This window comes from Salmo salar, chromosome 17 (genome assembly GCF_965601325.2).
Source record: "Salmo salar chromosome 17, fSalSal1, whole genome shotgun sequence".
Classification (NCBI taxonomy): Eukaryota; Metazoa; Chordata; class Actinopteri; order Salmoniformes; family Salmonidae; genus Salmo; species Salmo salar.
The window spans coordinates 28,275,512-28,301,541 of NC_138307.1; the positions used below are offsets into that span (position 1 = coordinate 28,275,512).

Sequence of the window (26,030 nt, forward strand, 5' to 3'; positions counted from 1 at the left end):
TAGCTTTGGTAATGATCACAAAGCTTATCCAGAACTCAGATTGGAAGGCGTGGTCTTACTTGAGAGATCTTGTTGTAATAAATATATACGACAAATTCTCCGTTCACAAAACCAACTTACGCCGAGAGGAAAATGTTTAAGGCCATAAGCAAAGAAAAAAATGCTCACCCAGAAGCGGCGCTCCTAGTGGCCGAGGACTTTAATGCAGAGAAACTTACATCAGTTTTACCAAATATTTACCAGCATGTCACATGTGCAACCAGGGGAGAAAAAAATCCTAGACCACACAACATGTACAAACAACACACACACACAAACAACACACAGACACGAACAACACACACAAACACACACACACACACACACACACAACACACACAGGGAAATCATGTGATGTGAATGTGATACAGTGTACCAGAAGCACAGAGCAGAATCAGAATATTGGCCAGATTTCCTTTCTATTCCTTTGAGGATTTCTTCCATATCACTGGTCTCTTTCATGTTTCTTAAATCATGCTGGCTTGAACACAGCATTTCTGTTGCTACTTTTTATTCCTGTTATTATAAATGGCCCTTTAATGAATTAATGGCTCACTCTATGCTATGTGTGTGTGTGTGCAGTAGTATTTTTCATTATTCCTGGAAGTCAAGGATTTCAGCATTTAACTACTCTCAATGAAATGACATAGTAAAAAAGATATATACAGTACCAGTCAAGTTTAGACACACCTACTCATTCCAGGGTTTTTCTTTATTTTTACTATTTTCTATATTGTAGAATAATAGTGAAGACATCAAAACTATGAAATAACACATATGGAATCATGTAGTAACCAAAAAAGTGTTAAACAAATCAAAATATATTTTCTATTTGAGATTCTTCAAAGTAGCCACCCTTTGCCTTGACAGCTTTGCACACACTTGGATATATCTTTTTATTTTACAATGTAGAAAATAGTAAAAACAAAGAAAAACCCTGGAATTAGTAGATGTGTCCAAACTGTTGACTGGTATATCTATTTGTCACGGCTTTCTTCGTCGGAGGACGATATAGCGAAATCGTCGTCTGAAAAGGTGGACCAATATGCAGCAGAGTTGGTGTTCATTTTCTTAATTTATTAAAGAGCGTTGAACACGAAAAACAAGAAAAAAATAAGCACGACCAATGACAGTTTTGCATGCTCACAAAAACACGCAATGCAAAAACAATCTCCCACAAATACAAGACAAACACACCCAACTAATATAGGACTTCCAATCAAAGGCAACACCAAACAGCTGCCTTCAATTGGAAGTCCACCCCAATTAACTCAACATAGAAACACACTCACTAGACTACACATAGAAATACATAAACATAGACCATAACTCAAAACCCGGAAATAATAAATCAAACGCCCTCCTAACTAACAAACCACCCTGAACCACATAAAACAAATACCCTCTGCCACGTCCTGACCAAACTACAATAACAATTAACCCTTATACTGGCCAGGACGTGACAATATTATTCTGTATAGGAGTTCTTATTACCTGGAATTTCAGGTTCAAATGAATAAGGCTGCTCTCGAGCGGCTGGATGTTCTTCACCATTCGGCCATCAGATTTGCCACCAATGCTCCTTAAAGGACACATCACTGCACTATATATATATTAAATTGAACCTTTATTTAACTAGGCAAGAACAAATTCTTATTTACAATGATGGCCTACACCAACCAAACCCGGACGACGCTGGACCAATTGTCTGCCGCGCTATGGGACTCCCAATCCCGGCTGTTTGTGATACAGCCTGGATTCGAACAAGGGTGTCTGTAGTGACGCGTCAAGCACTGAGGTGCAGTGCCTTAGACCGCTGCGCCACTCGGGAGCCCTGTAAACTATACTCTTCTGTAAACGGGTCATCTCTGTATACCCGTTGCAAGATCCACTGGTTGATACTATTTATAAAACCCTCTTACTGTAGGCCTCACTCCCCCCTACTGCAGCCCTCATCCTCCACATACAACATCCGTTCTGCCAGCACACACATCTCTGGGTCGCTCCTCTAGTGACTGTAACGAGCTGCAGCAAACACTCAAACAGGACAGTTTTATCTCCATCTCTTCATTCAAAGACTCAATCATGGACACTCTTACTGACAGTTGTGGCTGCTTCACGTGATTTATTGTTGTCTCTACCTTCTTGCCCTTTGTGCTGTTGTCTGTGCCCAATAATGTTTGTTCCATGTTTTGTGCTGCTACCATGTTGTTGTCATGTTGTGTTGCTACCATGCTGTGTTGTCATGTTGTGTTGCTACCATGTTGTTGTCATGTTGTGTTGCTACCATGTTGTTGTCATGTTGTGTTGCTACCATGTTGTTGTCATGTTGTGTTGCTACCATGCTGTGTTGTCATGTGTTGCTGCCATGCTGTGCTGTTGTCTGAGGTCTCTCTTTATGTAGGATTGTGGTTTCTCTCTGGTCATGATGTGTGTTTTGTCCTATTTTCTTTTCGCCTTATGTTAGGCCGTCATTGTAAATAAGATTTTTTTCTTTACTGATTGGCCTAGTTAAATAAAGGTCACATGAATAAAATAAAATGTCAAAAAATGAAGGCTCCGTTAACAGAATGACCTATATATATCTTCAGAAAGGTTGCTTCTGATTCAAATTATAGGCTTTGTTTACATGATTACTTTCATCTGAATCAGTTGTGATTTCGGAGGAAAGGCTATTACAGCCAAAAATGAGGACAATAGACCAAATATCGGACTTCCTTTATGGCTGAACCGAACTGGAGAGAAAGAAAGAGAGAGGAGGAGGGGATAGCCTAAGAGGAAGGAAACGGCGAGGGCTTCATCAACAGACAGAGGAGTCTCTTGTCAGGCTGATAGACGAAATGAAAGCCTGACACGGGATACGCCACGGAAATCTCTCTGGCTGAGATAACGCAGTCGACGTTTACAGAAAATAATTCCAGCGGCTGGAGATCCAGATGTTTACGTAAAACAGCTGTCAATCTTATTCTTGGAACTGGAACTTTCATCGCATTTTGATTCTCTCTGTGCTGATTGGGGGGTTGGCTACAACCGTGCCACATTTAACTCGTTTGCGTCACGCTTTGGAGTTTCCTCCCTGGATAGACATTTGGCGTTTGCTGAGGTTTTGGGACCAAAACCGAAATTCCAAAGCTGCGTTCTCTGATGGGTTACATGGCGTGCGTTTGATCCTGGGGTGTGCGCTGCGCGATGGCCGCGTCGGGCGGACGGAAGAGCGAGAAGTTGGACGAGGCACAGGCGTTGGCCCGGAGCTGCGCGGGGAGACCGGACTTTCTCCCGTGCGACGGACTGTCCATCTGCGCAACACACAGCCATGGGAAGTGCTTCAAGCTCCACTGGTGCTGCCACTTGGGATGGTGTCACTGTAAGTAGCCTTGCTTAAAGCCCGTCGATGTCTCACCATTCTCTGGGTTGTCCATGTGCTTAGCTGTGCTCTCCCCTCACTCCCTGGTTGGAAGGAGAACATCAATGTCTATAAATAGCCTGTTATATGTGAATGTTTACAAGAATAGCAGCCTATTGTTTGACTTCAGACAATTATACTGCCCTGCCAAGCAAAAAGACACTGCTCATAGCGTGAAACTGAGAAAAATTGCTTTTATTTACCTTGGTTTCACAGTAACTTTATGCAGTTACTGCTAACATGACCCCTATTTTCTCCAAAACACAATACAATAGAGGCAGGATACTTGTTCACATGATTAACATGTATTTAATGTAGCATTTTCGACCAAATGAGCAGTTACTGCCTTTTTGCTTGGTAGGGCAGTGTAGCCCTCGTCCGTTTTTGTTGGCTTGTTGGAAACCAGACATCCATCCCCTTAGCTGGATGGGACAAGTCAACACAGACATTCTGATTGGTTAGACTACATATTTAAATGCACAGCCTAAATTCAGCTGATTAAACCTGTAGCAGGCTAGAATATTGTTCCTAGTTATTCAATGTTGGCTCAGTGGTTCAGACAGGCAGACAGACAGACAGACAGACAGACAGACAGGCAGGCAGGCAGACAGACAGACAGACAGACAGACAGACAGACAGACAGACAGACAGACAGACAGACAGACAGACAGACAGACAGACAGACAGACAGTGTACCATTCATGGACTGTCACCCTCACAGCTGGAAGCTGCTGATAGAGAGCGAATGAATGATGTTAAAGATACTGAACTCATTCAACCTCTTATTCATCAACAGACCATGTCTGTCTTGCAGCTCAGCCTCAGCAGTTGGCTACTGAGATGACTAAATAGACTACACTGTCTTACAATTTATAAGAATCTCATGACCACGTCTCCAAGAATCCAGACAGGACTGCCAGACTAGAGTACTGAGGATCACTGTCTGGACCTTGATGTTATAAACTACAGTTGGCTCTCTCTACACCAAAGGATGTTTTTGGGCAACAAGCTTGTTTCTCTGCACTATAACAGCTGGTGTATGATGAAGGTATTATATTGTTTCTCTGCACTATAACAGCTGGTGTATGATGAAGGTATTATCTTGTTTCTCTGCACTACAACAGCTGGTGTATGATGAAGGTATTATCTTGTTTCTCTGCACTATAAAAGCTGGTGTATGATGAAGGTATTATATTGTTTCTCTGCACTATAACAGCTGGTGTATGATGAAGGTATTATATTGTTTCTCTACACTACAACAGCTGGTGTATGATGAAGGTATTATCTTGTTTCTCTGCACTATAACAGCTGGTGTATGATGAAGGTATTATATTGTTTCTCTGCACTACAACAGCTGGTGTATGATGAAGGTATTATCTTGTTTCTCTGCACTACAACAGCTGGTGTATGATGAAGGTATTATCTTGTTTCTCTGCACTACAACAGCTGGTGTATGATGAAGGTATTATATTGTTTCTCTGCACTACAACAGCTGGTGTATGATGAAGGTATTATCTTGTTTCTCTGCACTACAACAGCTGGTGTATGATGAAGGTATTATCTTGTTTCTCTGCACTACAACAGCTGGTGTATGATGAAGGTATTATATTGTTTCTCTGCACTACAACAGCTGGTGTGTGATGAAGGTATTATATTGTTTCTCTGCACTACAACAGCTGGTGTATGATGAATGTATTATATTGTTTCTCTACACTACAACAGCTGGTGTATGATGAAGGTATTATCTTGTTTCTCTGCACTATAACAGCTGGTGTATGATGAAGGTATTATCTTGTTTCTCTGCACTACAACAGCTGGTGTATGATGAAGGTATTATCTTGTTACTCTCCACTACAACAGCTGGTGTATGATGAAGGTATTATCTTGTTTCTCTGCACTACAACAGCTGGTGTATGATGAAGGTATTATCTTGTTTCTCTGCACTACAACAGCTGGTGTATGATGAATGTATTATATTGTTTCTCTGCACTACAACAGCTGGTGTATGATGATGGTATTATCTTGTTTCTCTGCACTACAACAGCTGGTGTATGATGAATGTATTATATTGTTTCTCTGCACTACAACAGCTGGTGTATGATGAAGGTATTATCTTGTTTCTCTGCACTATAACAGCTGGTGTATGATGAAGGTATTATCTTGTTTCTCTGTACTACAACAGCTGGGTTATGATGAAGGTATTATTACATTGTTAATAATGTATTACAACACTACAACACCAAGAAGTGAAACTGAGTGAAGTTACACTCAGCCACCAGTAGAGGGCAGGTTCACTTCCTCACTGTCTGAAAGACCAGGTTACACGTGGTAAAAACAGGTGATAGAAGACCAAGCCAATACTGAGGGATAGAGAGAGTGTGTGTGTGTGTGGTATGCGGTTGTGTGTGTGGTATGCGGTTGTGTGTGGTATGCGGTTGTGTGTGTGTGCGGTTGTGTGTGTGTGTGTGTGTGTGTGTGTGTGTGGTTGTGTGTGTGGTATGCGGGGGGGGGGGGGGGGGTGTGTGTGTGTGTGGTGTGTGTGTGTGTGTGTGTGTGTGTGTGTGTGTGTGTGTGTGTGTGTGTGTGTGTGTGTGTGTGTGTGTGTGTGTGCGTGTGTGCGTGTGTGCGCGTGCCCAACATCCCCACTACACCTAATCATCAGACACACTGCATTTATCAAGTGTCTACTGTACCTTCAGCAGCAAAGTGTTTGGAGTAAATATTACACTTTCAAAGGAGTGTCTGGAACTGTATCTGTCTAGACTAGCACCCATTAGATTAGCATGGAGACTGAGTCCCAGAGAGAGTTAGTTTAAGTCTTCCTCAGTCAACTAAGGAGGGAGGGAGAGGGGAGGGAGGGAGGGAGAGGAGGGAGGGAGAAGGGAGAGAGAGGGGAAATGGAAGAGGGAGGGAGAGGGGAGGGAGGGAGGGAGAGGAGGGAGGGAGAAGGGAGAGAGAGGGGAAATGGAAGAGGGAGGGAGAGGGGAGGGAGGGAGGGAGAGGAGGGAGGGAGAAGGGAGAGAGAGGGGAAATGGAAGAGGGAGGGAGAGGGGAGGGAGGGAGGGAGAGGAGGGAGGGAGAAGGGAGAGAGAGGGGAAATGGAAGAGGGAGGAAAAGGGGAGGGAGTGAGGAAGGGAGGGATAGGGGAGGAAGTGAGGGAGGGAGGACGTGAGGGAGGGAGGAAGGAAGAGGGGAGGGAGGAAGAGAGGAAGAGGGGAGGGAATGTTTAACCAGGGACCACAAAGCCCTGTGTTTAACCAGGGACCATAAAGCCCTGTGTTTAACCAGGGACCACAAAGCCCTGTGTTTAACCATGGATCATAAAGCCCTGTGTTTACCCAGGGACCAAGGGTTTGACGTGTGTGTTTGTGTGCGTATCTGCGTCCGTGCCCGTGCGTCTTTTTCCATATGTATGCACGTTTTGGAGTAGTGAGACCCTAGAAAAGCCTGTAAAATGTGTTGTCAGTCAGTTTCCTTTTCTGTATCAGTAACACAGCCATCTGTCCTGGCTGTTGACTTCACAGTACTGCTCAGTAACTGGTTGCTGCGTGGCTGTCAGTCTCCATCCTCTGTAATGCTCCTCCATTCTCCTTTTGCTGCATTGTTATTGTGATGGGTAAAGTCAAGCAGTCCTGTATCTCCGGGCCGGCCGCCAAAACAACATTGAATTTGTGTCAAGCTGAAGTGACAGAGGATGGCATTTCAAAAAGTATCTCACAGTCAAACTGTATTCTATAGCCTGAACACACTAATGTTATACACAGAACACCAACACACAGCTCTCTCTGGGCTGACTGACTCTGGGCTGACTGTCTCTGGGCTGACTGTCTCTGGGCTGAGTGATTACTGACAGGACAGTCTCTGGGCTGAGTGATCACTGAGAGGACAGGCAGAGAGGGGTCAGCCTCAGAGGTTATAGGTCAGCTGCCACTTGACCTCTCTGGTCCGTCAAGCCCTATCAAACCATCCGGCCCGTTGCCATTTGTGATCCCTCCACACCCAACGTCCCTCTCCTCCCATCCTAGATGATTCAGACCCTGCTGTCAGCATTAACAGAGGTATCCCACTGGTGGGAAGGAGGGATGGCAACATCTCTCTCTCTCTCTCTCTCTCTCTCTCTCTCTCTCTCTCTCTCTCTCTCTCTCTCTCTCTCTCTCTCTCTCTCTCTCTCTCTCTCTCTCTCTCTTTCTCTCTTCCTCCTCTCCTCCTCCTCCTCCTCCTTTTATGGAAACAAACAGTGCAGAGGCTGTTACAGCCATGTTTCCATCACCTCCACTCTGCATATTATATGAAGAGTGTCTATAGTTCTCCCACCGACGACGCCGTTGTTATACATAATATTATATGAAGGGGTTTTAGTTAATATAGGTCATGAATAATAAATTGTGAATAATAAACAGGAAGTGTAAATTAGACAGGGGTTTTAGTTAATATAGGTCATGAATAATAAATTGTGAATAATAAACAGGAAGTGTAAATTAGACAGGGGTTTTAGTTAATATAGGTCATGAATAATAAATTGTGAATAATAAACAGGAAGTGTAAATTAGACAGGGATTTTAGTTAATATAGGTCATGAATAATAAATTGTGAATAATAAACAGGAAGTGTAAATTAGACAGGGGTTACAGTTAATATAGGTCATGAATAATAAATTGTGAATAATAAACAGGAAGTGTAAATTAGACCGGGGTTATAGTTAATATAGGTCATGAATAATAAATTGTGAATAATAAACAGAAAGTGTAAATTAGACAGGGGTTTTAGTTAATATAGGTCATGAATAATAAATTGTGAATAATAAACAGGAAGTGTAAATTAGACAGGGGTTTTAGTTAATATAGGTCATGAATAATAAATTGTGAATAATAAACAGGAAGTGTAAATTAGACAGGGGTTATAGTTAATATAGGTCATTAATAATAAATGGGGAATAATAAACAGGAAGTGTAAATTAGACAGGGGTTATAGTTAATATAGGTCAGTAATAATAAACAGGAAGTGTAAATTAGACAGGTGTTATAGTTAATATAGGTCATGAATAATAAACAGCAAGTGTAAATTAGACAGGGGTTATAGTTAACATAGTTCATGAATAATAAATAGTGAATTAACAGTCTGAGAAGTAATGTGATAATAAACAGGAAGAGACATGATGTCCTCTAGGGGAGCAGGAAATTACACGTGTGTAGTTGTGTACTACTTCCTGCTTGCGTCTACAGGCTTAAAACCACCGTCTGTCTGTATGTCGTCATCCCAAATGGCACCCTATTACCTATTTAGTGCACTACCCCATAGGACTCTGGTCAAAAGTGGGGGGGAGTGTATGTGTGTGGAGTGGGGGGTACCTGTCATTCTCTACGTGTAGCTGTCATCCTCTACTCTACATGTAGCTGTCATCCTCTACATGTACCTGTCATCCTCTACTCTACATGTAGCTGTCATCCTCTACTCTACATGTAGCTGTCATCCTCTACATGTACCTGTCATCCTCTACATGTAGCTGTCATCCTCTATATGTAGCTGTCATCCTCTACTCTACATGTAGCTGTCATCCTCTACATGTACCTGTCATCCTCTACTCTACATGTACCTGTCATCCTCTACATGTAGCTGTCATCCTCTACTCTACATGTAGCTGTCTTCCTCTACTCTACATGTAGCTGTCTTCCTCTACTCTACATGTAGCTGTCTTCCTCTACATGTAGCTGTCTTCCTCTACTCTACATGTAGCTGTCTTCCTCTACATGTAGCTGTCTTCCTTTACATGTACCTGTCATCCTCTACTCTACATGTACCTGTCATCCTCTACTCTACATGTACCTGTCATCCTCTACATGTACCTGTCATCCTCTACATGTACCTGTCATCCTCTACATGTAGCTGTCTTCCTCTACTCTAAATGTAGCTGTCTTCCTCTACTCTACATGTAGCTGTCATCCTCTACTCTACATGTAGCTGTCATCCTCTACTCTACATGTAGCTGTCTTCCTCTACTCTACATGTAGCTGTCTTCCTCTACTCTACATGTAGCTGTCACTCCTCTACATGTAGCTGTCATCCTCTACTCTACATGTAGCTGTCATCCTCTACTCTACATGTAGCTGTCATCCTCTACTCTACATGTAGCTGTCATCCTCTACTCTACATGTAGCTGTCATCCTCTACTCTACATGTAGCTGTCATCCTCTACTCTACATGTAGCTGTCATCCTCTACATGTAGTTGTCATCCTCTACATGTAGCTGTCATCCTCTACTCTACATGTAGCTGTCTTCCTCTACTCTACATGTAGCTGTCTTCCTCTACTCTACATGTAGCTGTCATCCTCTACTCTACATGTAGCTGTCATCCTCTACATGTACCTGTCATCCTCTACATGTAGCTGTCATCCTCTACTCTACATGTACCTGTCATCCTCTACATGTAGCTGTCATCCCCTACATGTAGCTGTCATCCTCTACATGTAGCTGTCTTCCTCTACTCTACATGTAGCTGTCATCCTCTACATGTACCTGTCATCCTCTACATGTACCTGTCATCCTCTACATGTACCTGTCATACTCTACATGTAGCTGTCATCCTCTACTCTACATGTAGCGCTCCGCTCAGTGCGCTCCGTACTCTACATGTACCTGTCATCCTCTACTCTACATGTACCTGTCATACTCTACATGTAGCTGTCATCCTCTACTCTACATGTAGCTGTCATCCTCTACATGTAGCTGTCATCCTCTACTCTACATGTACCTGTCATCCTCTACTCTACATGTACCTGTCATCCTCTACTCTACATGTAGCTGTCATCCTCTACATGTAGCTGTCATCCTCTACTCTACATGTAGCTGTCATCCTCTACTCTACATGTACCTGTCATCCTCTACTCTACATGTACCTGTCATCCTCTACATGTAGCTGTCATCCTCTACATGTAGCTGTCATCCTCTACTCTACATGTAGCTGTCATCCTCTACTCTACATGTACCTGTCATCCTCTACTCTACATGTAGCTGTGATCCTCTACTCTACATGTACCTGTCATCATGTATGTAGTCTAGTCCTGGTAGATACTGTATGTAGTCTAGTCCTGGTAGATACTGTGTGTAGTCTAGTCCTGGTAGATACTGTGTGTAGTCTAGTCCTGGTAGATACTGTATATAGTCTAGTCCTGGTAGATACTGTATGTAGTCTAGTCCGGGTAGATACTGTATGTAGTCTAGTCCTGGTAGATACTGTATGTAGTCTAGTCCTGGTAGATACTGTATGTAGTCTAGTCTTGGTAGATACTGTATGTAGTCTAGTCCTGGTAGATACTGTATGTAGTCTAGTCCTGGTAGATACTGTATGTAGTCTAGTCCTGGTACATACTGTTTGTAGTCTAGTCCTGGTAGATACTGTATGTAATCTAGTCCTGGTAGATACTGTATATAGTCTAGTCCTGGTAGATACTGTATATAGTCTAGTCCTGGTAGATACTGTATGTAGTCTAGTCCTGGTAGATACTGTATGTAGTCTAGTCCTGGTAGATACTGTATGTAGTCTAGTCCTGGTAGATACTGTTTGTAGTCTAGTCCTGGTAGATACTGTATGTAGTCTAGTCCTGGTAGATACTGTATATAGTCTAGTCCTGGTAGATACTGTATATAGTCTAGTCCTGGTAGATACTGTATATAGTCTAGTCCTGGTAGATACTGTATGTAGTCTAGTCCTGGTAGATACTGTATGTAGTCTAGTCCTGGTAGATACTGTATATAGTCTAGTCCTGGTAGATACTGTATATAGTCTAGTCCCTGGTAGATACTGTATATAGTCCTAGTCCTGGTAGATACTGTATGTAATCTAGTCCTGGTAGATACTGTATGTAATCTAGTCCTGGTAGATACTGTGTGACGGAGAAGTCAGTCACTGGCCGCGGGCAGCGTTTGGTACACTAACACACACATTCATCGCGCCTCCCTGCTCCGTTATCAGCTCCGTTAACAATGTCGACGTACATACATTTTACACTTTATTCTTACCTCCTGTCAGTAACAGTTTCTGGTATAAAGAATATAAAGACAAGCCTTCATGTTTAATTTAAGCAACGTTTATTGTACTTGTCAATGTTATGGATGAGCGCTTTGTTTGTTTGGTTCTGTTCCTCTCTCTCCATCTCTGTAGCTTCTGGGTATGCTGGGATAAGGACCAGAGCTACGGTAATCGGGCTGGCTTTGTAGTGCCTGTCCTGAATGGCTCGTTCATGTGAATGGGCATATTGGAAGTAGGGATGGGATTTTATAAATGTGTTATATTGGTATATTGTATCATGAGAAATGTGTTGCAAGGTATATAATTCATTATGTTTAGCTGAGTGAAAAATGTAGGCTTTGATGAAGGTAATTGCTTAATGAATTAGTGCTGGGTATGTTCTGATGGGAGGGGCTTCCCCTACAAAAGGAGCCTCTCTTTCAGTTCAAGGGGGGAACCATTTTGAATTGAGCTGTTGATGGGGCACCATTGTTTTTAAGCTGTCCCCATAATGTATACTTTGGATGGCAGTACTGTTGTTTTTCTTCAGGATTCACTATGTAAATAAACACCCAGAAGCACTTTTGCAGCTCCGCCATCTTTTTATTTGATAGAGGTTAGGTTTTTCAGTTTAGCCTTCTGGCCTACTCTACGTGCCATACTGTATGTAGTCTAGTTCTGGTAGATACTGTATGTAGTCTAGTCCTGGTAGATACTGTATGTAGTCTAGTCCTGGTAGATGCTGTACTGTATGTAGTCTAGTTCTGGTAGATACTGTATGTAGTCTAGTCCTGGTAGATACTGTATGTAGTCTAGTCCCTGGTAGATACTGTACTGTATGTAGTCTAGTCCTGGTAGATACTGTATGTAGTCTAGTCCTGGTAGATACTGTATGTAGTCTAGTCCTGGTAGATACTGTATGTAGTCAAGTCCTGGTAGATACTGTATATAGTCTAGTCCTGGTAGATACTGTATATAATCTAGTCCTGGTAAATACTGTATGTAGTCTAGTCCTGGTAGATACTGATGTAGTCTAGTCCTGGTAGATACTGTATATAGTCTAGTCCTGGTAGATACTGTATGTAGTCTAGTCCTGGTAGATACTGTATGTAGTCTAGTCCTGGTAGATACTGTACTGTATGTAGTCTAGTCCTGGTAGATACTGTATGTAGTCTAGTCCTGGTAGATACTGTACTGTATGTAGTCTAGTCCTGGTAGATACTGTATGTAGTCTAGTCCTGGTAAATACTGTATGTAGTCTAGTCCTGGTAGATACTGTATGTAGTCTAGTCCTGGTAGATACTGTATGTAGTCTAGACCTGGTAGATACTGTATGTAGTCTAGTCCTGGTAGATAATGTATGTAGTCTAGTCCTGGTAGATACTGTATGTAGTCTAGTCCTGGTAGATACTGTATGTAGTCTAGTCCTGGTAGATACTGTATGTAGTCTAGACCTGGTAGATACTGTATGTAGTCCAGTCCTGGTAGATACTGTATGTAGTCTAGTCCTGGTAGATACTGTACTGTATGTAGTCTAGTCCTGGTAGATACTGTACTGTATGTAGTCTAGTCCTGGTAGATACTGTATGCAGTCTAGTCCTGGTAGATACTGTATGTAGTCTAGCCCTGGTAGATACTGTATGTAGTCTAGACCTGGTAGATACTGTATGTAGTCTAGTCCTGGTAGATACTGTACTGTATGTAATATAGTCCTGGTAGATGCTGTATATAGTCTAGTTCTGGTAGATACTGTATGTAGTCTAGTCCTGGTAGATACTGTACTGTATGTAGTCTAGTCCTGGTAGATACTGTACTGTATGTAATATAGTCCTCGTAGATACTGTATATAGTCTAGTCCTGGTAGATACTGTACTGTATGTAGTCTAGTCCTGGTAGATCCTGTATGTAGTCTAGTCCTGGTAGATACTGTACTGTATGTAGTCTAGTCCTGGTAGATACTGTATGTAGTCTAGTCCTGGTAGATACTGTATGTAGTCTAGTCCTGGTAGATACTGTACTGTATGTAGTCTAGTCCTGGTAGATACTGTACTGTATGTAATATAGTCCTGGTAGATACTGTACTGTATGTAATATAGTCCTGGTAGATACTGTATGTAGTCTAGTCCTGGTAGATACTGTATTTAGTCTAGTCCTGGTAGATACTGTATGTAGTCTAGTCCTGGTAGATACTGTATGTAGTCTAGTCCTGGTAGATACTGTATGTAGTCTAGTCCTGGTAGATACTGTATGTAGTCTAGTGCTGGTAGATACTGTATGTAGTCTAGTCCTGGTAGATACTGTATGTAGTCTAGTCCTGGTAGATACTCTATGTAGTCTAGTCCTGGTAGATACTCTATGTAGTCTAGTCCTGGTAGATACTCTATGTAGTCTAGTCCTGGTAGATACTCTATGTAGTCTAGTCCTGGTAGATACTCTATGTAATCTAGTCCTGGTAGATACTGTATGTAGTCTAGTCCTGGTAGATACTGTATGTAGTCTAGTCCTGGTAGATACTGTATGTAGTCTAGTCCTGGTAAATACTGTATGTAGTCTAGTCCTGGTAAATACTGTATGTAGTCTAGTCCTGGTAGATACTGTATGTAGTCTAGTCCTGGTAGATACTGTATGTAGTCTAGTCCTGGTAGATACTGTATGTAGTCTAGTCCTGGTAGATACTGTATGTAGTCTAGTCCTGGTAGATACTGTATGTAGTCTAGTCCTGGTAGATACTGTATGTAGTCTAGTCCTGGTAGATAATGTATGTAGTCTAGTCCTGGTAGATACTGTATGTAATCTAGTCTGAGTAGACACTGTTTTAACAGTCGTTCTAGATGCTCTGTCTTGAGAGGAGAGGAGCTAGCTACATGACTGCTAGTCTAGGAAGTATGCATTATTGAACAGACAGAGAGACTGCACTGTCCACACTGACCCAGAACCAAGGGATTACCAAGGGAATTACCCAGAGAACCTAGGACAGGGATGGGCAACTCCAGTCCTCCAGGGCCTGATTAGTGTCCCAGCCCCAGCCAACACACCTGACTCCATAATCACCTCATCATGATCTTCAGTTTAGAATGCAATTAGTTTAATCAGCTGTGTTCGCTAGGGATGGGGGAAATGGTTGACACCACTTCAGAGGTGGGCTTGAACTCAACCTGAGAGCTACACCCTGAGAGCTACACCCTGAGAGCTACACCCTGAGAGCTACACCCTGTGAGCTACACCCTGAGAGCTACACCCTGAGAGCTACACCCTGAGAGCTACACCCTGAGAACTACACCCTGTGAGCTACACCCTGTGAGCTACACCCTGAGAGCTACACCCTGAGAGCTACTACTGTATGATCAAATAGAAATCTATTCATACAGTGTGTATGTCTGTTTCCTTATTCGTCCCTGGAGGCTGGGTTGGAGTGGTACTATGCATGTTCTCCTCTGTGATTACTCAGAGCGACAGGAAGTGAAACTAGGGCTGAAAATAGGAATGGATTTGGCACTCATGGTTTTTGTGAATATTTTTTATTAAAAATAAAAAAAACAGTGGCCTCATTTTACATTAGAGTGGCTTAAATGTTTCATTCTGAAAACAGTTTTTCTACCCCTCTTCAAACCATTGGCCTCATTTTACATTAGAGTGGCTGAAATGTTTCATTCTGAAAACAGTCACTACACAACTGTAGTTTTATGAAACCTGTAAGATGCAACAATTCGGGACTGTTTGTACTACACAATATGACATAAAATAGGTTTTGTCTCTACATGCGCTCCAGTTGTTTCCTCCACATCTTAATATGTTGTGAAATGTTCATGACTGTTGCTGAGATGGACAATCAGTCACAGCTAGTGATGTTAGATAGAAAGAGACCGTCGGTGATGGACAATCAGTCACAGCTAGTGATGTTAGATAGAAAGAGACCGTCGGTGATGGACAATCAGTCACAGCTAGTGATGTTAGATAGAAAGAGACCGTCGGTGATGGACAATCAGTCACAGCTAGTGATGTTAGATAGAAAGAGACCGTCGGTGATGGACAATCAGTCACAGCTAGTGATGTTAGATAGAAAGAGACCGTCGGTGATGGACAATCAGTCACAGCTAGTGATGTTAGATAGAAAGAGACCGTCGGTGATGGACAATCAGTCACAGCTAGTGATGTTAGATAGAAAGAGACCGTCGGTGATGGACAATCAGTCACAGCTAGTGATGTTAGATAGAAAGAGACCGTCGGTGATGGACAATCAGTCACAGCTAGTGATGTTAGATAGAAAGAGACCGTCGGTGATGGACAATCAGTCACAGCTAGTGATGTTAGATAGAAAGAGACCGTCGGTGATGGACAATCAGTCACAGCTAGTGATGTTAGATAGAAAGAGACCGTCGGTGATGGACAATCAGTCACAGCTAGTGATGTTAGATAGAAAGAGACCGTCGGTGATGGACAATCAGTCACAGCTAGTGATGTTAGATAGAAAGAGACCGTCGGTGATGGACAATCAGTCACAGCTAGTGATGTTAGATAGAAAGAGACCGTCGGTGATGGACAATCAGTCACAGCTAGTGATGTTAGTCATGTCACCAGATCTGCATATTACTGGGACTTATCTGTTTAATGTCGCTGCCAGATCTGCATATTACTGGGACTTATCTGTTTAATGTCGCTGCCAGATCTGCATATTACTGGGACTTATCTGTTTAATTTCGCTGCCAGATCTGCATATTACTGGGACTTATCTGTTTAATGTCGCTGCCAGATCTGCATATTACTGGGACTTATCTGTTTAATGTCGCTGCCAGATCTGCATATTACTGGGACTTATCTGTTTAATGTCGCTGCCAGATCTGCATATTACTGGGACTTATCTGTTTAATGTCGCTGCCAGATCTGCATATTACTGGGACTTATCTGTTTAATTTCGCTGCCAGATCTGCATATTACTGGGACTTATCTGTTTAATGTTGCTGCCAGATCTGCATATTACTGTGACTTATCTGTTTAATGTTGCTGCCAGATCTGCATATTACTGGGACTTATCTGTTTAATGTCGCTGCCAGATCTGCATATTACTGGGACTTATCTGTTTAATGTCGCTGCCAGATCTGCATATTACTGGGACTTATCTGTTTAATGTCGCTGCCAGATCTGCATATTACTGGGACTTATCTGTTTAATGTCGCTGCCAGATCTGCATATTACTGGGACTTATCTGTTTAATGTCGCTGCCAGATCTGCATATTACTGGGACTTATCTGTTTAATGTTGCTGCCAGATCTGCATATTACTGTGACTTATCTGTTTAATGTTGCTGCCAGATCTGCATATTACTGGGACTTATCTGTTTAATGTCGCTGCCAGATCTGCATATTACTGGGACTTATCTGTTTAATGTTGCTGCCAGAGCCAATAATGTATGTTATCTCTCATTAGAGAGTGCGCATGTATGTGTCAAATCAAAGTTTATTGGCGTGTGCATGTGATTAGCCGAGGTCGATTCCCAGCTGTACTTGAGAGCTCAGCCTAATCATCTGTAAATGTCTGTAAATACCATCAGTCCCTATGATGCATCTCTGTGAATTCATTATTCATGACATAACATCCAACCAGTTGGGAGGGAGGTTGAGGACCAGGAAACTCCCTGTTTAGGGGAACTGTCTCTGTATGTAGTGTCTATAGTATGACATTAGCATGTTATAGCATGTATTACATCGCTAGCCCTGCACCCCTTTATGTGGGTTAAAACCCCTTTTGAAGGCTAAAGTGTAGCTAAGCTAACAACCCTGAAACAGCCCCAGGAAGTCTTCAGTGAACCATCTGAAATGCTTCTTTAGCAGGCTATGAGTCTTCCTATAGTGCTGAAACCAAAACTTCATATCCAACCTTTACATCCCATCAACTTGTATGAATTGAGAGGCTAAGACCCTGGAATGCTGCCTGCCTTCCTGGTCTCTCTGTGTGTGACTGACTCTGATCCTGGTAAACTAGAGGACTAGTGTTTTCCCAGCCTCTCATCAATCTTACAGCTCCTCGGCAGCCCTGAAGAAGAAAAAAAAAAAACACGCACACACACACACACACACACACACGCACATGCACACACACACACACACGCACGCACATGCACACACACACACACACACACACACACACACACACACACACCACACACACACACACGCACACGCACACGCACACGCACACGCACACACACAAACATCGCAGCACATTCAGCCCAGAAAAGGACATTAGCAAAGTGGAGCGAAAATCCAAAGTCTTCAACCATCCACACTATACAGTACAATAACAACCTTCCACACAGATCCACACTATACAGTACAATAACAACCTTCCACACAGATCCACACTATACAGTACAATAACAACCTTCCACACAGATCCACACTATACAGTACAATAACAACCTTCCACACAGATCCACACTATACAGTACAATAACAACCTTCCACACAGATCCACACTATACAGTACAATAACAACCTTCCACACAGATCCACACTATACAGTACAATAACAACCTTCCACACAGATCCACACTATACAGTACAATAACAACCTTCCACACTATACAGTATATTAACAGGCAAACATCTCCATGCCTTGTCCTTCAACACAATAAAACAGTGGTTGTCAGGAAACAGTCCCAGCCTTGGAAATCCTGTCAGAGGAAAATCCCTGAGAGGGCCATCTTCACACCGAGTGCATGGATGGATGAGAAATACATTATTGTGGGGATTCAGTCCTTGAAATACTTTTTATTTCATTTCATTTGAATCTGATTTCTTTTTGACAATAGATCAGGCTAGAGAAGGGTGGGTGTGATTGTATCACTGTGCTGCTAGTCAGTCAGCCAGCCAATCTGTCAGCCAGTCAGTCAGCCAATCTGCCAGCCAGCCAGCCAGCCAGCCAATTAGCCAGTCAGTCAGTCAGCCAGCCAGTCAGCCAGCCAATCAGCCAGCCAATCAGCCAGCCAGCCAGTCAGCCAGCCAGCCAGTCAGCCAGCCAATCAGCCAGTCATCCCGCCAATCAGCCAGCCAGTCAGTTAGCCAGCCAATCAGCCAGTCAGCCAGCCAGTCAGTTAGCCAGCCAATCAGCCAGCCAATCAGCCAGTCAGCCAGCCAGTCAGCCAGAGGTGTGCTGCTCTCCACATAATGTTAACATGGTGGGCAGTGAGTGTGACTGTGCATGAGGTACTGGTACAGTACGTAACATGGTGGACAGTGAGTGTGACTGTGCATGAGGTACTGGTACAGTACGTAACATGGTGGACAGTGAGTGTGACTGTGCATGAGGTACCGGTACAGTACGTAACATGGTGGACAGTGAGTGTGACTGTGCATGAGGTACCGGTACAGTACGTAACATGGTGGACAGTGAGTGTGACTGTGCATGACGTACCGGTACAGTACGTAACATGGTGGGCAGTGAGTGTGACTGTGCATGAGGTACCGGTACAGTACGTAACATGGTGGGCAGTGAGTGTAACTGTGCATGAAGTACCGGTACAGTACGTAACATGGTGGGCAGTGAGTGTGACTGTGCATGAGGTACCGGTACAGTACGTAACATGGTGGACAGTGAGTGTGACTGTGCATGAGGTACCGGTACAGAACGTAACATGGTGGACAGTGAGTGTGACTGTGCATGAGGTACCGGTACAGTACGTAACATGGTGGGCAGTGAGTGTGACTGTGCATGAGGTACTGGTACAGTACGTAACATGGTGGGCAGTGAGTGTGACTGTGCATGAGGTACTGGTACAGTACGTAACATGGTGGACAGTGAGTGTGACTGTGCATGAGGTACTGGTACAGTACGTAACATGGTGGACAGTGAGTGTGACTGTGCATGAGGTACTGGTACAGTACGTAACATGGTGGACAGTGAGTGTGACTGTGCATGAGGTACTGGTACAGTACGTAACATGGTGGACAGTGAGTGTGACTGTGCATGAGGTACTGGTACAGTACGTAACATGGTGGACAGTGAGTGTGACTGTGCATGAGGTACTGGTACAGTACGTAACATGGTGGACAGTGAGTGTGACTGTGCATGAGGTACTGGTACAGTACGTAACATGGTGGACAGTGAGTGTGACTGTGCATGAGGTAATGGTACAGTACGTAACATGGTGGACAGTCGTGCTGACAGACATGAGCGCTCTCGCTCAATTTTCTTTTCAATTTAAATTGTTTTATTGGCATGATGTAACAATGTACAGTACCAGTCAAATGTTTGGACACACCTACTCATTCAAGGGATTTTCTTAATTCTTACTATTTTCTACATTGTAGAATAATAGTGAAGACATCAAATCTATGAAATAACACACATGGAATTAAGTAGTAACCAAAAAAGTGTTAAACAAATCTAAATATATTTTAGATTCTTCAAAGTAGCCACCCTTTGCCTTGATGACAGCTTTGCACACACTTTGCATTCTCTCAGCCAGCTTCACCTGGAATGGAGTTCCCACATATGCTGAGCACTGCTTTTCCTTCACTCTGCAGTCCAACTCATCCCAAACCATCTCAATTGGATGGAGTTTGGGTGATTATGGAGGCCAGGTCATCTGATGCAGCACTCCATCACTCTCCTTCTTGGTCAAATAGCCCTTACACAGCCTGGAGGTGTGTTGGGTCATTGTCCTACTGAAAAACAAATGATAGTCCCACTAAGCGCAAACCAGATGGGATGGTGTATCGCTGCAGAATGCTGTGGTAGCCATGCTGGTTAAGTGTGTCTTGAATTCTAAATAAATCGCTGACAGTGTCACCAGCAAAACACCATCACACCTCCTCCTCCATGCTTCATGGTGGGAACCACACATGCAGAGATTATCTGCTCACCTACACACGGGGGTTGGAACCAAAAATCAAAAAAATCTCAGACCAAAGGACAGATTTCCACCAGTCTAATGTCCATTGCTCGTGTTTCTTGGCCCAAGCAAGTCTCTTCTTATTATTGGTGTCCTTTAGTACTGTCTTTGCAGCAATTTGACCATGAAGCCTGATTCATGCAGTCTCCTCTGAACAGTTGATGTTGAGATGTGTTTGTTACTTGAACTCTGTGAAGCATTTATTTGGGCTGCAATTTCTGAGGCTGGTAACTCTAATGAACTTGTTCTCTGCAGCAGAGGGAACTCTGGGTCTTCCTTTCCTGTGGCGAGAGGCAGTTTCATCATAGCGCTTGATGGTTTTTGCGACTGCAATTGATGTAATGATGTTTCCAAAACGTAATTGCTCTTTTTTGAGTTTTTATTATTAGTGGATATTGGCCTAAATCTGCCCTGCATGCATTGTTTGTAGTTGTTCTCTGGAGATGTAGGAGAATCTTACAGAACTCTGCATGCAGGGTTTCAATGGGGTGTTTGTCCCATTGGGTGAAATCTTGTTTTGCAAGTGGACTCCACACCTCACTGCCATAAAGTGCAATTGGTTCAATGACACAATCAATTAGTTTTAGCCACATTTGTATAAGTATATTCATTTGTATTTGTTTTTTAATGGCGTAGAATACCCTGCTTGCTTTCTCTCTCAGTTCATTTAGTGCCTGATTTAGGTTTCCAGTTGAGCTTCTTTTTAAAGCTGAGTAATTGTAGTGTGTGGGTATGTACGACCAGGGCCCTGGTCTGACAGGTCCAGGATCTGCTGTAGGACATGTGCTGTGGGTGACAGCAGGTACAGGTCATCTGGGTAGAGCAGGTATTTCATCTCTGAATTGCAGAGACTAACACCAGGGGCTGAGGATTCTACTAGAATAGTGGCCAATTCATTATGTACAGTGCCTTCGGAAAGTATCCAGGCCCCTTGACCTTTTCCACAATTTGTTAGGTTACAGACTTATTCTAAAATTGATTAAATCGTTTTTTCTCATCAATCTCTACAAAATACCCCATAATGACAAAGCATAAACAGGTTTTTAGAAATTTGAGCAAATGTGTTAAGAAAATATATTCAAATTTACATGAACATTCAGACCATTTACTCTGTACTTTGTTGAAGAACCTTTGGCAGCAATTACAGCCTCGAGTCCTCTTGGGTATGATTCTACAAGCTTGGCACACCTGTATTCGGGGAGTTTCTCCCACCCTTCTCTACAGATCCTCTCAAGCTCTGTCAGGTTAGATGGGGAGTGTTGTTTCTCATGGTCTGAGAGGCCTTTAGGTGCTTTGGCAAACTCCAAGCGGGCTGTCATGTGCCTTTTACTGAGGAGTGGCTTCCGTCCGGCCACTCTACTATAAAGGACTGTTGGAGTGCTGCAGAGATGGTTGTCCTTCTGGAACGTTCTCCCATCTCCTTCAGAGGAACTCTGGAGCTCTGTCAGAGTGACCATTGAGTTCTTGGTCACCTCCCTGACCATGGCCCTTCTCCCCCTATTGCTCAGTTTGACTGAGCAGCCAGCTCTAGGAAGAGTCTTGGTGGTTCCAAACTTCTTCCATTAAAGAATGATAGAGGCCACTGTGTTCTTAGGGACCTTCGATGCTGCAGACATGTTTTGGTACCCTTCCCCAGATCTGTGCCTTGACACAATGCTGTCTCAGAGCTCTACGGACAATTCCTTCAACCTCTTGGCTTGGTTTTTGCTCTGACATGCACTGTCAACTGTGGGACCTTATATAGACAGTTGTGTGCCTATCCAAATCATGTCCAATCAATTGAATTTACCACAGGTGGACTCCAATCAAGTTGTAGAAACATCTCAAGGATGATCAATGGAAACAGGATACAACTGAGATCAATTTCTCATAGCGAATGGTCTGAATACTTATGCAAATAAGGTATTTCATTTGCACAAAAAAATCGGTTGTGTGTAGATTCATAAGGGAAAAAAATGTACGTAAACAATTTTAGAATAAGACTGTAACGTAACAAAATGTGGAAAAAGTCAAGGGGTCTGAATACTTTTTTAATGCATTGATTTACTTATGTAATGTTTTACTCCCTACACTGCTTTCAATAACTTTGTAGAACAGTTCTGTATGCCAAACTTATTATTACCCATCTGTAGCCTGTGGGACAGTGACAGCATGATTACCTCTCTGTAGCCTGTGGGACAGTGACAGCATGATTACCTCTCTGTAGCCTGTGGGACAGTGACAGCATGATTACCTCTCTGTAGCCTGTGGGACAGTGACAGCATGATTACCTCTCTGTAGCCTGTGGATCAGTGACAGCATGATTACCTCTCTGTAGCCTGTGGAACAGTGACAGCATGATTACCTCTCTGTAACCTGTGGATCAGTGACAGCATGATTACCTCTCTGTAGCCTGTGGAACAGTGACAGCATGATTACCTCTCTGTAACCTGTGGAACAGTGACATCATGATTACCTCTCTGTAGCCTGTGGGACGGTGACAGCATGATTACCTCTCTGTAGCCTGTGGGACAGTGACAGCATGATTACCTCTCTGTAGCCTGTGGAACAGTGACAGCATGATTACCTCTCTGTAGCCTGTGGGACGGTGACAGCATAAATCCCTTTCTGTAGCCTGTGGGACGGTGACAGCATGATTACCTCTCTGTAGCCTGTGGGACAGTGACAGCATGATTACCTCTCTGTAGCCTGTGGAACGGTGACAACAGGATTACCTCTCTGTAGCCTGTGGGACAGTGACAGCATGATTACCTCTCTGTAGCCTGTGGGACGGTGACAGCATAAATCCCTTTCTGTAGCCTGTGGGACGGTGACAGCATGATTACCTCTCTGTAACCTGTGGAACAGTGACAGCATGATTACCTCTCTGTAGCCTGTGGGACGGTGACAGCATGATTACCTCTCTGTAGCCTGTGGGACGGTGACAGCATGATTACCTCTCTGTAGCCTGTGGAACAGTGACAGCATGATTACCCATCTGTAGCCTGTGGGACGGTGACAGCATGATTACCTCTCTGTAGCCTGTGGAACGGTGACAGCATGATTACCTCTCTGTAGCCTGTGGGACAGTGACAGCATGATTACCCATCTGTAGCCTGTGGAACGGTGACAGCATGATTAACTCTCTGTAGCCTGTGGGACGGTGACAGCATAAATCCCTTTCTGTAGCCTGTGGGACGGTGACAGCATGATTACCTCTCTGTAGCCTGTGGGACAGTGACAGCATGATTACCTCTCTGTAGCCTGTGGGACAGTGACAGCATGATTACCTCTCTGTAGCCTGTGGGACGGTGACAGCATGATTACCTCTCTGTAGCCTGTGGGACGGTGACAGCATGATTACCTCTCTGTAGCCTGTGGGACAGTGACAGCATGATTACCTCTCTGTAGCCTGTGGAACAGTGACAGCATGATTACCTCTCTGTAGCCTGTGGGACAGTGACAGCATGATTACCTCTCTGTAGCCTGTGGAACAGTGACAGCATGATTACCTCTCTGTAGCCTGTGGGACAGTGACAGCATGATTACCTCTCTGTAGCCTGTGGAACAGTGACAGCATGATTACCTCTCTGTAGCCTGTGGGACGGTGACAGCATAAATCCCTTTCTGTAGCCTGTGGGACGGTGACAGCATGATTACCTCTGTAGCCTGTGGAACGGTGACAACAGGATTACCTCTCTGTAGCCTGTGGAACGGTGACAGCATGATTACCTCTCTGTAGCCTGTGGGACGGTGACAGCATGATTACCTCTCTGTAGCCTGTGGGACGGTGACAGCATGATTACCTCTCTGTAGCCTGTGGGACGGTGACAGCATGATTACCTCTCTGTAGCCTGTGGGACAGTGACTGCATGATTACCTCTCTGTAGCCTGTGGGACAGTGACAGCATGATTACCGCTCTGTAGCCTGTGGAACGGTGACAGCATGATTAACTCTCTGTAGCCTGTGGGACAGTGACATCATGATTACCTCTCTGTAGCCTGTCGGACAGTGACAGCATGATTACCTCTCTGTAGCCTGTGGGACAGTGACAGCATGATTACTTCTCTGTAGCCTGTGGGACAGTGACAGCATGATTACCTCTCTGTAGCCTGTGGGACAGTGACAGCATGATTACCTCTCTGTAGCCTGTGGGACAGTGACAGCATGATTACCTCTCTGTAGCCTGTGGGACGGTGACAGCATAAATCCCTTTCTGTAGCCTGTGGGACGGTGACAGCATGATTACCTCTGTAGCCTGTGGGACGGTGACAGCATGATTACCTCTCTGTAGCCTGTGGGACAGTGACAGCAGGATTACCTCTCTGTAGCCTGTGGAACGGTGACAGCATGATTACCTCTCTGTAGCCTGTGGGACGGTGACAGCATGATTACCTCTCTGTAGCCTGTGGGACGGTGACAGCATGATTACCTCTCTGTAGCCTGTGGGACGGTGACAGCATGATTACCTCTCTGTAGCCTGTGGGACAGTGACAGCATGATTACCTCTCTGTAGCCTGTGGGACAGTGACAGCATGATTACCTCTCTGTAGCCTGTGGGACAGTGACAGCATGATTACCTCTCTGTAGCCTGTGGATCAGTGACAGCATGATTACCTCTCTGTAGCCTGTGGGACAGTGACAGCATGATTACCTCTCTGTAGCCTGTGGGACAGTGACAGCATGATTACCGCTCTGTAGCCTGTGGAACGGTGACAGCATGATTAACTCTCTGTAGCCTGTGGGACAGTGACAGCATGATTACCTCTCTGTAGCCTGTGGGACGGTGACAGCATGATTACCTCTCTGTAGCCTGTGGGACAGTGACAGCATGATTACTTCTCTGTAGCCTGTGGGACAGTGACAGCATGATTACCTCTCTGTAGCCTGTGGGACAGTGACAGCATGATTACCTCTCTGTAGCCTGTGGGACAGTGACAGCATGATTACCTCTCTGTAGCCTGTGGAACGGTGACAGCATGATTACCTCTCTGTAGCCTGTGGGACAGTGACAGCATGATTACCTCTCTGTAGCCTGTGGAACGGTGACAGCATGATTACCTCTCTGTAGCCTGTGGGACAGTGAGTAACAATGTCTTACACCATGTCTCCTGCAGAATGATGACATTTACAACTACAGTGCTAAACTCTCCAGTCCAAAGGTTCACTAGTGTAGGCCCTGAATGTCCCACATGCTAACTGATAACTGATAAAAAAATATTTAAAAAATACCGATTTAATATTGCAAAAATACAGTAACTACTAAGATACAGTAACTACAAAGCTCTATCTATCTCTCCTAGTGGAATCAAAATTACACTAGATAAAATCACACTCTCCCTTCACCATGATGATGCAGGGATGAACTGCATTCCCTCCACCAGGCACTAGCTACAGAGACAAAAGGACAAAGCTCTGTCTCTCTGTGTCTCCAAATCTCTCTCTGTCTCTGTCTCCAACTCTCTGTCTCTCTCTCTCTCTCTCTCTCTAGCTACAGAGACTAAAGGACAAAGCTCTGTCTCTCTGTGTCTCCAAATCTCTCTCTGTCTCTCTCTCTCTGTCTCCAACTCTCTGTCTCTCTCTCTCTAGCTACAGAGACTAAAGGACAAAGCTCTGTATCTTTCTCTGTCTCCAACTCTCTGTCTCTCTCTCTCTGTGTCTCTATCTCTCTCTCGGTCTCTCTCTCGCCCTCTCTCTCTCTCTAGCTACAGA

General features: G+C 43.9%; 1 protein-coding gene across 1 annotated transcript in view; it reads left to right on the plus strand.

The window, feature by feature from the left end:
• Window positions 1–2,816: 2,816 nt before the first annotated feature.
• The window catches only part of LOC106596203 (UPF0524 protein C3orf70 homolog A), a 29,241-nt gene continuing 6,027 nt past the window's right edge, over window positions 2,817–26,030 (plus strand). The window contains exon 1 of the mRNA XM_045699528.2: window positions 2,817–3,403. Coding sequence (XP_045555484.1) covers window positions 3,229–3,403 — 175 coding nt within the window. The 5' untranslated portion in view covers window positions 2,817–3,228. The remainder of the gene's footprint in view (window positions 3,404–26,030) is intronic.